Raw genomic sequence first — 12,515 nt, forward strand, 5'->3', positions numbered from 1 at the left:
GATAACGTTCGGGGTTCAGACACACTCTCTCTGTTTAAATCTAGATTAAAGACACATCTCTTTGGCCAAGCATTCAAACAATGCATCTCATAATCTTACTGCATTTGATCAAATGCACATTATTATTCCTTAGCTTGGGTTGAACAAATCGTTTTTGCTTGGTTTCCACAACTATGGGAATATATATCAGCTCTGACTATTATGTTCCAGTTGTTCCATTTTAATTTTTTATTAATTTATTTTTGAAACTACTAGCCTATACATTTTATTAGATACTAGTACTTAATTATTATATACTAGTATTTATTTATTAGATTGTACCTAATAAATAGACACTAATCCATACAATTACAAACAAGTATTTATTCATTAGAATATTAGTTGTTATTATTACTGGTCTGAAGATGCTTCGTTACGTTTAAAAGGGTGTATGGAATGTACAGATTGGACTGTTTTTATGGACTCTGGTTCAGACATTGATGAAGTAACAGATGTAATTTGTAGTTAGGCCTATGTGACATTTTGTGAGGATATGTTAATACCTGTGAAATCATTTAGGAAATTTCCAAACAACAAACCGTGGGTTGCAAAATCACTGAAGATTCTTCTGTCATTAAGAAATAGGGCTTTTAAAGAGAGAGTTGAGTATCATAGGCTAACAAGAGAAATGAAGTGTGAAATTAAGAGAGCTAAAGCAGTTTATAAGGAAGATCTTGAGTCAAAATTGTAATGGGAATTCAGGTTCTGTTTGGGAGGGGATGCATTTAATAACAGGTCAGGAGAGTAGGAAAACAAGTAATAGAATTAGTTTGGATGGATTCAGTTCAGACGCAGTTTTGTCACAGGATTTTAATAATTTTTATTTAAGATTTGATACTTTTGATGATTTTAAACAGGAAATTGAGGGTTTGAAAAATGAATGTAGGGTAAACAGGGATCATGATTATGTCTTTTTTAATGTGGGGGATGTAATAACAGTTTTCAAACAGTGTAAAATCAGGAAGGCATCTGGGCCTGACAATATAGGGGGTCGATTACTAAAGGATTGTGCTGAGCAGTAAGGACCAATATTTTATGAAATTTTTGTTCTGTCCCTTCAACAACAAAAAGTACCTGCATGGTGGAAGCAGTCTATAGTGATTCCAGTGCCAAAAAAAAGCATAATGCACAGACATTTGATGATTTTAGACCTGTGGCGCTTACATCTTTAGTTATGAAATGTTTCGAAAAATTAAGAGAAATTATAAGGACACAGAGATCTTTAGACCTCCTTCAATTTGTGTAAACGAGGTGTAGAGGATGCAGTAGTAACTCTTAGTATTTCAGTATTTAAATAAGCCAAAAACATTTGTTAAGTTACTTTTTATTGATTTTTCATTCGCTTTTAACACCATTCAGCCACATATTTTAGTTGAGAAACTTATTAATGAATTTGGATTGGATTTTAATCTTGTAGGATGGATTTTAGATTTTCTTGTGCAGATAATTCAGAGAGTTAAAGTTAATGACTGCTTTTCCGAATGGCTGGTGTCATCTACTGGGTCACCTCAAGGATGTGTCCTCACTCCTTTATTATTTATTTATTTATTTTAAACACAAATGATTGCAGGAGTAGTTTTGGAATTAGGCATATTATAAAATTTGCTGATGATTCTGTAATTGTTAGCCTATTGAGTGAGGAGGACTCTGTGCATGGTCCTGTGGTTGATCATTTTATTGTCTGGTGTCAGAAGGCTTTTCTAAAACTTAATGTTCTTCAGACTAAGGACATGACTATTGCTTTTAGCTCTAGGATGAACTTTATTCAGTATAAGCAAACAAGTATGAATGGACTGGGTATTGAGAGTGTTGAACAGTACAAGTATTTGGGTACTGTCTAAGATAATAAATTGTCCTTTTCTTCAAATACAGAGATTTTGTGTAAGAGGCGGGGGCAGCAAAGATTGTATTGTTTGAAATGTGATATATGATGTCTTATTTGATATGCTTGTATGCTGCAACCAAATTGCCTTCAGGAAATTAATAAAGATGAACTGAACTGAACTGAACTTATTCATTAGATCAGGGCTGTCCAAACTCGGTCCTGGAGGGCCGGTGTCTTGCAGAGGTTAGCTCAAAATTGCCTCAACACACCTGACTGGAAGTTTCTATGCCTAGTAAGAGCTTGATTAGCTGGTTCAGGTGTGTTTAATTAGGGTTGGAGCTAAACTCTGCAGGACACCGGCCCTCCAGGACCGAGTTTGGACAGCCCTGCATTAGATATACTTATTGATTATTCAGTAGATACTAGTACTTATTCCAAATGTAAGATTTTTACTAGTAAGATTTTTAATTGAACTCTACAGGCTATTCTGACTAGTTATGGCATAAGGCAGGTAAAAAAGCAGGTGTGTATAACAAGATTTGTTACTAGTAACAATTACAAAAGGTACTAGTGTCTAATAAATAATTACTAATACATCATGAATAACTAGTATCTATTAAAATATGTACTAGTATCTAATGAATACTTACAAGTAAAATTTAAAAAGGTACTAGTCACAATTGGAATACATACAGTCAGAACTGAATAGTTGATTTCTGAATGACAGATCCTCATAATGGCTTAAAATTTGAAATGTTAGTTACAGCAGAATAGTCACTAGTAGTCATTATACTGAAATAAGTATTAGTGTCTAATAAATAAGAATTAGTATCTAAGGAATAAACAGTATCTTTAAAAAGTTGCTAGTACCTAAAGAATTAGCACGAGCAACAAAAGAATAAGCACTAGTAGCTAATGAATAAGTAATGGAATAGATAGCCTATACTAGTAGCTAAAAATAAGTACTAGTAGCATGAAAATAGACACTAGAACATTTTAAAGATTACATGTTAACCCGGCTTGCCATATTGTGATTGCTGTGGATTTCCATTTGTATGTAAAATACCAAATTTGGGGATTCATTAATTAAAACGATTATACTTTTTGGAACATAAATGTAAGACCAAAAAAAAAAAAAAAGTCGTGTCTTACTGTATTTTGTATTTGAATGTGACTCAATGGAAGATTGTGCAGATGCGCCAAGCGCCTCCTGGAGGAATAAACTCACTTACATTACACAGGTGTTAATTGTGCATACATGTTTTTTTTTAGTTATTATTATTATCATCATCACTATTATTATTATTATTATTATTATCGTTACCTTTTGAAACTTAAAAGGGTTCAATTTGAGCAGATTATTTTACCATCGCTGTCATCGTCAGAGCGCACTTCCACAGTATTTTCAACATCTGCCTCATATTCACGATCTTAGCCATATTCTCAAAACTATCATTTTCAATGACTTCAAATGCAATATTTTGATCACTGGCAGCTTATTCATCACATCCAGCATCAAATGACAGTGACATTTATATTTCATTGCGTATAGTAATTGCTCTGCAGTAAAGCCATTCAAACCAGTTCAATTTTTGCTGATGATATTCGTTTGTTTTATGCCTGCGGTAATTATGAGTGAAACTTCACGTCATCATTGTATATCAAACAGTGCCACCTTGAGGAAAAAGAGATGCATTGCACATATTGAGTCATCAGATATGTAAATATAGTTGCGCAGGAAAAAATACTTTACATACCTCTAGCGACCCTATACACTTTTTACAAAAAAGTAATCAGAAAACAGGCATTCTTTTATATTTTACTATTTTTTTCTTGTTATATTGTTTATAATTAATAGATTGAGGAATACTAAGAAAGTTGATGTCTAACTTAAAAAAAGGAAGGAGGGAGATGTCCCGGGTCGCTAAAGACCCGAGGTATGCATTTAAGGGTTAAGAGACAGACTAAACAGCAACATTTTTTGTATAAAACCCAAACAGTTGCTAGTAGCCATTGTTTTTCCATATGGAAGTCAGTGGTTACTAACATCTGTTTGGACATTCTTCAGAATATCTTGTTTGTGTTGAACAGAAGAAAGAAATTCATACAAATTTGAGACAACTTGAGGGTGAGTTAATGTCATTTTTGGCTGAACTATCCCTTTAAACATGCTCCTTCTTTTTGCTGCAAACTGGAATTTCACCAGCAGAGAGCAGTATAATACAGGATATGTTCGTCATGAACATGTGCAGTATACACTGCCTACACTACCCATTGTGTACCATTAGGTATACTACCTAACATTTTTGGTAGTACGTGCAACAGTAGAAATAAAATGCATTTGCATTTAGCTATCTGATCAAATAATGAGTAAATAAGACAATTGCTGGCATTACTTCAGGTTCATTTATAACATAAAATGGAAGGTCAAGTTGTTGCATTGCACAGTATTAAGTGCAGTGTGCTCTCTTGTAAGCCATCCAGATATTCCATGCATACAGGAAAATTACATATTGTGCAAAATATACTGTAGGCTACATATTATATACTGCAGCAATAGTAAGTGTAGTATTTGGATGTAACATCACAACCTGAATGGTTCAAATGTCTTTTAAAGATCTGTCTTAAAAGTCCAACAAATGTTAAAAATGGAAAAGTATACTATTTTATTCCATGACCACTCATAAGTCATCACTTCAGAATCCAGAATTAGCTGCTGAAATTACCTCTGTTTTCATTGATTTTACAAAGACAATTAGCTAATCATTTCCTGAATACACTGAAGTGAAGTCTGTGATCTGAAGACATATATGTGTTATTAATAGAGGAGGTCAGTGAAGCCCAGACTCAAGGCCATTACATGTTTCCTCAGTGTCTGGAACTTGGGCTGCAAAAGAAAGGTAATTAAATCTCCTCCTCCATTATGAACATTTCACTGATGACGGGGGTCTTCATAAAGGAGGTTAATTATGAGCTCTGACAGGGTTCGTCTCACTTCATGAAAGGAGGCCTTTTGTCATCTTTATCTGGATTGGTCTACCTTCCTCATTCAAATACTAGAGGAACAGGGTCATTTACAGAGAGAGTACAATAACTGAAGTGCTTTATTTGAAGAGTAGTTAGGCTTCTCGTAAACATTACACAAAAGAAATTACACAGTGCAAATCTAGAATAACATTATTTACAAACAAAAATACTGCTAAAAATACAGAAATAGTAACGAATTATAGAAGTGTCAAAATTGTGCGTGTTTATGGATTTACGTTTTTTTAAATGAATTATACTGACACAAAAAGGCTGTTATTTAAAAATAAATAAATAAAATAAAAAAACAATAATGAAGTTGTTATACTTAAAAAATGGGCAATGAAAAAAAAAATTGATTTAACATAGATTACATGAAAAACAATATACACACCTTTTTTTAACAAATATTGTATATATTATAGATATGCAAGATAATGATTTTTATTAAAAAAATACTAATATATATTTAGTGAGATATACTTACAAAAAATTCTAATGCACATATCAAAATACACGTTTAAAATATATGATCTTAAAAGTAATATCTTAAGAAACTTCGACTCTCAGTTAATTTTAAAGATGTTCAGATTTTTCTGAAAAAGTGGTTTTTATTGCAGTGCTTTCAGGTACTTTTTACTCTTTAGTTATGTCATTAAAATTTGTTCACTTTATATGGCTTTACTGCAATCATTTTTTACATTTATTATTTATTTAAGTGTAATGCCAGTTTAATTAATTTTAACACATTTTCTTTGGGTCCAAACATTTTGTGACCTGAAATCATCTGGTCTTTAAAGACAAACACACATTTTTATTCCACAACACCATTTACCAATTTATCATAACTGCCCTCAATTATAATGATTTCCACATGAGCATTCCCTCTTTGCCATCGCCAGCATCTCGTTCTGGGCATTTGGAGGGCAGAAAATGCGTATAAATAGTACGCCAAATAAAAACGAAAACTCGTGGTATTGATACGCAAAAATTGACTTTGGCGTGCATATGATACCCATGTGTTTGGCGTGCATATAATACGCAGTTTTCGCGTACATATGAGACGCATCTACCCCACAACCCTAAACCTACCCATCGCGTAGCATATACACGCCAAAGTCCATTTTTGCGTATCAATACCACGAGTTTTCGTTTTTATTTGGCGTACTATTTATACGCACTTTCATGAGATCGGTTTGAACTGCCGCACCATAAAACATGTGGTTTATTACTCATTACTGGGTCACTGCGAGTCAATGGATGTGTTAGTAAAACACACAAAAATAACACGACATCAGCCGGCTACAAATACACCATTATACTTCTATGTCCCACTTCATATTAATAAAGCTTCCTATTGCTTTTATGGCCATTTTAATTACGTCTGTTTGTCTTCCTGTTCCCATGAGCCCCGTGCATGGATGCAGTCCATTTCAAATGCAAGACATGGACCATAAAACTCAACCACCAAAATATAAAATTGGATTTGAATGCAAGTGGCTGTGTATTAGTCTCACTGCTCCATGATCTCGAATGTAAAATATAACAAAGCTTGGAACAAAAATATACATTTTAGTGGCGATATCAAATCCTTTATTCAGAGGACAAACAAAGGTTTATATAACCAATTTAGGATGTAACATTTGGGATTTATAAATGTTTTTGAAAGAAGTCTCTTATGCTCACCAAGGCTGTATTTTTTAAATCAAAAATACAGTTAAAACTGAAAATTATTTAATTGTTTAAAACATTATTTCAATTTAAAATTATTGTTTTCTTATTAAAAGGTGGTTTAGCACTCCTTTTTTTCTCCAAAACATACAACTCGGACACATAAACCAGTGCATTTGTGTAGCTTTTACAGCGAAACATTGAAAAACGGCAAATTGTTACCATGCTCCAAACCGGCAAAGAGTTCTGCATCAGCCCTTTTAAAAGTTGATGGGTCATTTACTACAGATGGGACCCCCTGAACAGAAACAAGAAGCTAATTGGCTTTAACCAACTAACTGCAGGCAACACCAGACCAAAGAAACAAACATACCCATTAGATAAAACGGCTTTTATTGTCATTCACAAGTCCCGTTTCTGCCGCCCTTGGTAAAACAGTGTTCCAAGGATAATGACACACAAAAGTCCAATTGCAACCACCAAACCAGTCATGAGCATCAATTCGATGGAGAACTCTAAAAAAAAAAAAAAAAAGGTGAAAAGTAAGGGTTATGACAAAGACCTACATCATTACAGCGTGGACCCAAAAAGTATTTGGACTATTAAGTCACTCTTAATGTGGCTAACACTTTTTCAATTATTTTCTACCAAGTGGTCTCAAGGTGATTTTTCACAGAAGCAAATCCATGATTAAAGTAGCAATAGTTCACTATAACATGTTCCAGGAAGTCTGACAATTATAAAACGCACAAGACTCGTCTAAATTCAAGCAAAATGCACTACCATGAGAGTTTAGGGTCTGTAAGATTTTAGAAATAAATAATTGTATTCAGTAAGGACACATTAAATTAAAAGTTGAACTTCTTTGAACTTGAAGTGCCATGTTAATGTTTTTAACATTCTTTCTAGATAACATGCTTTTTTAAACAGTCAACATACAGTACCTTTCACAAGTTTGGGGTCAGTAATTTTCCTAAAAGAAATTCAGCAAGGACACATTAAATCAAAAGTGTCAGTAAAGACATTTGTAATATTATTCATATTTAATATTTGTATTTGTTTTTGTTGGTGTGGTTTTAAACATGCTATTGAAAGAACCCTGAAAAAAACAAATGTTTCCACAAAAATAAGCAGCAAAAGTGTTTAACTTTTTTTTTTTTAACAATCAGCATATTAGAACGATTTCTGAAGAATCATGTGACACTGATCACTGGAGTAATGATGCTGGAAAGGAAACGTTTTATAATTACCAATTTCTAATGTTTTTATTAAATTGTAATCACGTTAAAAAAAAATTCAGTCCCATTAAACATTTTATTAGCCTACATGACACCCATGTCTGGTTCTTGCCTAAAAAGACGGGTTTATGATGTTTGTAGTTAATAGATTTGGCTGCTTTTAGACTTACCCTGGAGTTGGTCCACCCTCCGCCTATGTTTAAATGACAAAATATTTGTGATTAAATCAATGCAGCCAGGGTGAGAATGAGAATCGAAAAAATTCATCAAATTTAAATCGTATCAACCCCAAACGTTTGAATGGGAGTGTACATTTTGGGGACACGGTACACTAAATGCATCATATTTGTCAAGGCAATATGGTCACCTGCATGTTGTGATGACACCCGAGAAGACTCTTGAATTTGCAGTAAATGCTCATCTTCCATTGGTAGCCATTCATGGATAAAAATCGGTCCAATAGTAGCCTCATCTTCCAACGTGGAATCTAAAAAAAATAAAAAAAATAAATAAAAACCATGCAAAAAGGATGGAAACTGCATTCTCAAGTTGCACAGCAGTAGTTTACAAATTTCCAAACACATTTGGATGGAGTTAAGTGTGGAACAATACCGTCAGTATCCAGACTTCTGCCCTTCCTCATGGCGCAGCTGGTCTCACAACAGCCACACACCTGATTGTCTCCATTCACAGCAGTCCAGCTGTGTGAAAAAAAAAATCTAATTCAAATCACTGAATGTTGAACCGAGACTTCTAAACTTGCTTCCAACATTACTTCACCCATACCTGTTTGTTTCTTTAACAAATGAGCAGGCCTTGTTCATTGTATCAATGGGACTGGATGTGGTAGTAGCCTTCAAATGACAAGTGATGTAGATCTGGGTGGAAATGGTTAATTCAGATGAACAGATGGCTGATCTGGACCAAGTGTAAATGGAACAAACTGTACAGTAAAGGCCCCAATATACTCACAGCAAAGTTAGTTTTCATTCTTAACTTAGAGATAAGAAGTTTGAAATACCCGAGCAGGAATATAGTGGTAGCATAAACATCCCGTTTAGTTGAATATGTAAATGTCTTAAGCACTTTCCTCTTAATAACGAAATAAAAACAGCAGTTAAGAAAGCATCTGATAGTAGTGATGTGGAAATGTTTGCGCCAGCTTGGCAATTCAGCACTCTAATCATGTTATGTTTATTTATAAGGCACTTTATTCACTAGATTATTTTAAAGCAAGCAGCTTTAAAATAATCTAGCTTCAATTCTCTGTGTGTATGTGCTGTACATGTGGAAGAATTGACAATAAAGCAGACTTGACTTGACTTGACTTGACTTATAGTAATATACATTGTAAGTGTTGCTTTCAATTAGAATTGCAGCTTCAGTTTTTACTAGAACACATTGAAGAGATGCTTTAATGTTTTTACACGTGTCCGATCTTGATAGACTGAACAGAAGACTGAACAGAAGAAACAAATCAGACAAGATGTCCATGTCAAAGGTGGCGGAGCCCCAGTACCTATTACGTAATTGCTACAGATCAACAGTAATCGCTAATGGTAGTTTGAATGTGTACCAGACAGAGCAAACTTTTACAGAAAGTTTGCTTTTGGAAAGCGGCTTCAAATTAGTTTTGGTCTGATTTTGTTACTTGAAGTATATTGGGGCCTTAATGGACTCACCATTCCGCTGGAATCTTGCTCAAATCTGAATGCTTCTATCTGAAATTGTAACTTGTCATCCTGTATCCTGGACATGAAACTGGACCTGGACTCTGTCAGCTTGGCATCCATCATGCATCTCAAGATTGTAGTTAACAGCTTAACTCAACAATGGCACAATAGTAGTGCTCAAAAGGTCTGTCTGGAAAAGTCACTCACCCGCTGTTCTCGATGAACGTGTAGATGGTGGCAGCTTCCCCACTGGGGCCCAAAGTAGCTGCACAGCTTTCCACAAACATCCGCAGAGGAACGTGATTAGCACGGACCACTGAGGCTTCCAGGTTTATGAAATCTCCCAGAAAGTAGGCATTAGATGATCGCTCATACCTCCAGTCATCTGTAGGACAGGTTAAGACCGTTAGATGAACAATTTCAACACAAGAACACTAAAAGACTCCTTACCAGTCATGAGTTTGAGGGAGAAGTGCAGATGTTCTTCGCCAGCTCTCACTGCAGCATAGGGAAACCAGGTGGGATTCAATGCATTACTACTCGCATTGTGTTTCCTGAAAAAGTTAGAAGAAACCACATACAGCATCTGGAGAACCAGAGTAAGATTGACAGCTTTTTAATGCCAATTGAATATTCTTACAATGCTATGACTTAAGATGTAAATATTGATATTAAAAAGTACATTCATGTAAAGTAATATAAAATAAATATTTGAAAGGGAAAAACATGATTTGGAATTCCCAAAACTTTCACTTTATTCTTGTAAAAGGCCTATTATGAGCCGAGTCCCAAAACATTATGACTTCTTTTCTCAATCTTGCATTTGTTTTGCATTTTAACATGGCACTAAAATGCCATGTTAAAGTATAAACTAAAATCTGGTTGTCAGGTTACCATGTTAGTTTAAAAGGTTTACCTCGGGTAGATGCAATGAATTTCAACCATAGCTTCATTAGTCTTCACAATAGGCGTGTTAAGAACAGGTGAAGGTGAATACACCAAAACAAATGAATAAACAAGTGAATCCTCAGTCATCTGAAAAGAAACTGTGGTCCACAAACAAATATTAATAAATATTAAAACACTGTTCATACATAAAATTAAAATAATCAAAGTAGTAAAAGACAATAAATTAGACAAAATAAATTGAATTAAAAAAAGACAAAAAATTCAAAAATAAATAAAATTGAAAAAAATAAAATAAACATACTACAAGAAATACAAAATAAAGAAATCTATTGATAAAAAAAATAAAATAAACAAACCCCCAAAAAAAAAAAAAAGATATATATATCATGATCAACTAAAAATAAAATAGAAAGATAATAAAAATAATAATAATAATAATAAAAGATAAAATCATGTGCACGTTATGGTGCCCCTGGATAGCCACACTTCTAATTCAGGTGACAGCAAACATTTTAATGTGTCAAAGAGCATCATGGGCAAGTGCCATTTTAGACAAGTCTTAGCAGGATCACAACTAGAAAACAGTAAACAGCTGGAGAAACCATGCTTAAGAGGACATACAGTACCATTAATGTGCTCCCACATCCTTGTAGCTCTGATTCAAAGGCAACAATCCTGTCCTGGTCATTAAATCCAACAGATGGACAACCACCCAGCATCATATCAGAGGGGTTGATGAACTGATTGTTCCCCAAGAAATATTGCTTCACCTGCACTTTGACGGAGACCTCTCCACACTGAACATCCACAGTGTTTGCCGGCACTGGCACCTTGGGTTCAAACTCTGGCTCCAAAACCACCTTATCCTTCACATCAGGATAGAGGTCAGGACCAGGAAAGGGATTCTGGAATCCCTGATGGGTTTGTGAGAAAGTCTCAACCATTTGTTGGGGTTTTATTAATCCAAAATGTCCTTGGCTTTGCAAAGGCTTGCTAGGTTGAAGGGGCATAGATACGTAGTTGGTTCACTGGGATTGTACTTGCACTGGTATCTGGACAGACTCTTGTGATGGAGGTCCCACCATTGCTGAGGCAGGTCTCCTGAATTCAATGAGGTTTTGAAACATTTTGGATGCTACCGCGCTCTGACCGGTCTGTGCACGCCCTTGCGCTGGCATTGGATGTCTGAAGACGGCATTTTGACTAAAGCCTTGGTCTAAAGATGGTTCCCCTTGACTCAATGGCTCAGAACAACACAGTAATCCACATGAAACTATAAAAATATCAACAACCACTGATTTTCTTCCCATTGGTGGTCTCTCAATGCGTTCCTTTGAGTTCTCAAAGGATATAACAACTTCCTATCACTCTTTAATGTTGGTTGGCTGGAAAGGTCAGGTTCAAATTTAACTCCGCCCTTTTAAAGTTCCCTCCAGCCCATGCCAATCAAAATGCTTTAGAGCTCTATTCTGCTCTATAACTGCTGTCAACTTTACAGACATGTTTCACAACGTACTTTTCACAACACTTTTATCTGATCACATGACAACATGAGGAAATGAATGAAAAATATATTAAAACGTATGTACAGTACTGTCATCATTATGCCAAAAAAGAAATAAAACAAACAAACCAATAAATAAATAAGTACATAAAAATACCAGGGTTTTGACAGAAAACATTGGGAATTTATTTTAAAAATACACTGAAATGTTATTTAAATTAAAATTGGATGATTACTTGTCATCATTAAAAAAAAAATTATAATTACATAAAGAAATACGATTCATTTATTTTAAATATGGACATTTATAATTATATTTTAAGAGCTTTCACCAGATCATTGAATTAAAATATATTAAAATGGGATGCATTACTTGTCATCATTAAAAAGGGCTCCTTTATACTTAAATTTAGTTTACTTAAAATATGTATATACATATTTTGAACTGTAATACAAGGGTTTCACCAGATAAAATATTTAAAAGATATTATTATTTATATCATAAAGAAATGAAGCTCATTTCTGTTAAATATACTTTATATGTACATTTGTATATGGATAGCGGGCCCCGCGCTTGAGGGTCATGCTTGATTGTGAACAGACTGAAGGGGAACCCCCCCCCCCCCCCCCCC

At 34.5% G+C, this 12,515-nt stretch overlaps 1 protein-coding gene across 1 annotated transcript; it reads right to left on the minus strand.

The window, feature by feature from the left end:
- Nucleotides 1-7,520: 7,520 nt before the first annotated feature.
- LOC107676042 (zona pellucida sperm-binding protein 3-like) lies at nt 7,521-11,746 on the minus strand. Its single transcript, XM_016470563.1, has 10 exons — nt 11,006-11,746; nt 10,387-10,505; nt 9,921-10,024; nt 9,678-9,855; nt 9,480-9,597; nt 8,584-8,675; nt 8,410-8,498; nt 8,165-8,284; nt 7,968-7,990; nt 7,521-7,532 (listed from the first exon to the last, which is right to left on the minus strand). Exons 1-10 carry the CDS (start codon nt 11,387-11,389, stop codon nt 7,521-7,523), a joined length of 1,239 nt encoding a protein of 412 aa, XP_016326049.1. The 5' UTR covers nt 11,390-11,746.
- Nucleotides 11,747-12,515: the final 769 nt, after the last annotated feature.

This window comes from Sinocyclocheilus anshuiensis, unplaced genomic scaffold (genome assembly GCF_001515605.1).
Source record: "Sinocyclocheilus anshuiensis isolate Anshui unplaced genomic scaffold, SAMN03320099.WGS_v1.1 scaffold1744, whole genome shotgun sequence".
Lineage (NCBI taxonomy): Eukaryota > Metazoa > Chordata > Actinopteri > Cypriniformes > Cyprinidae > Sinocyclocheilus > Sinocyclocheilus anshuiensis.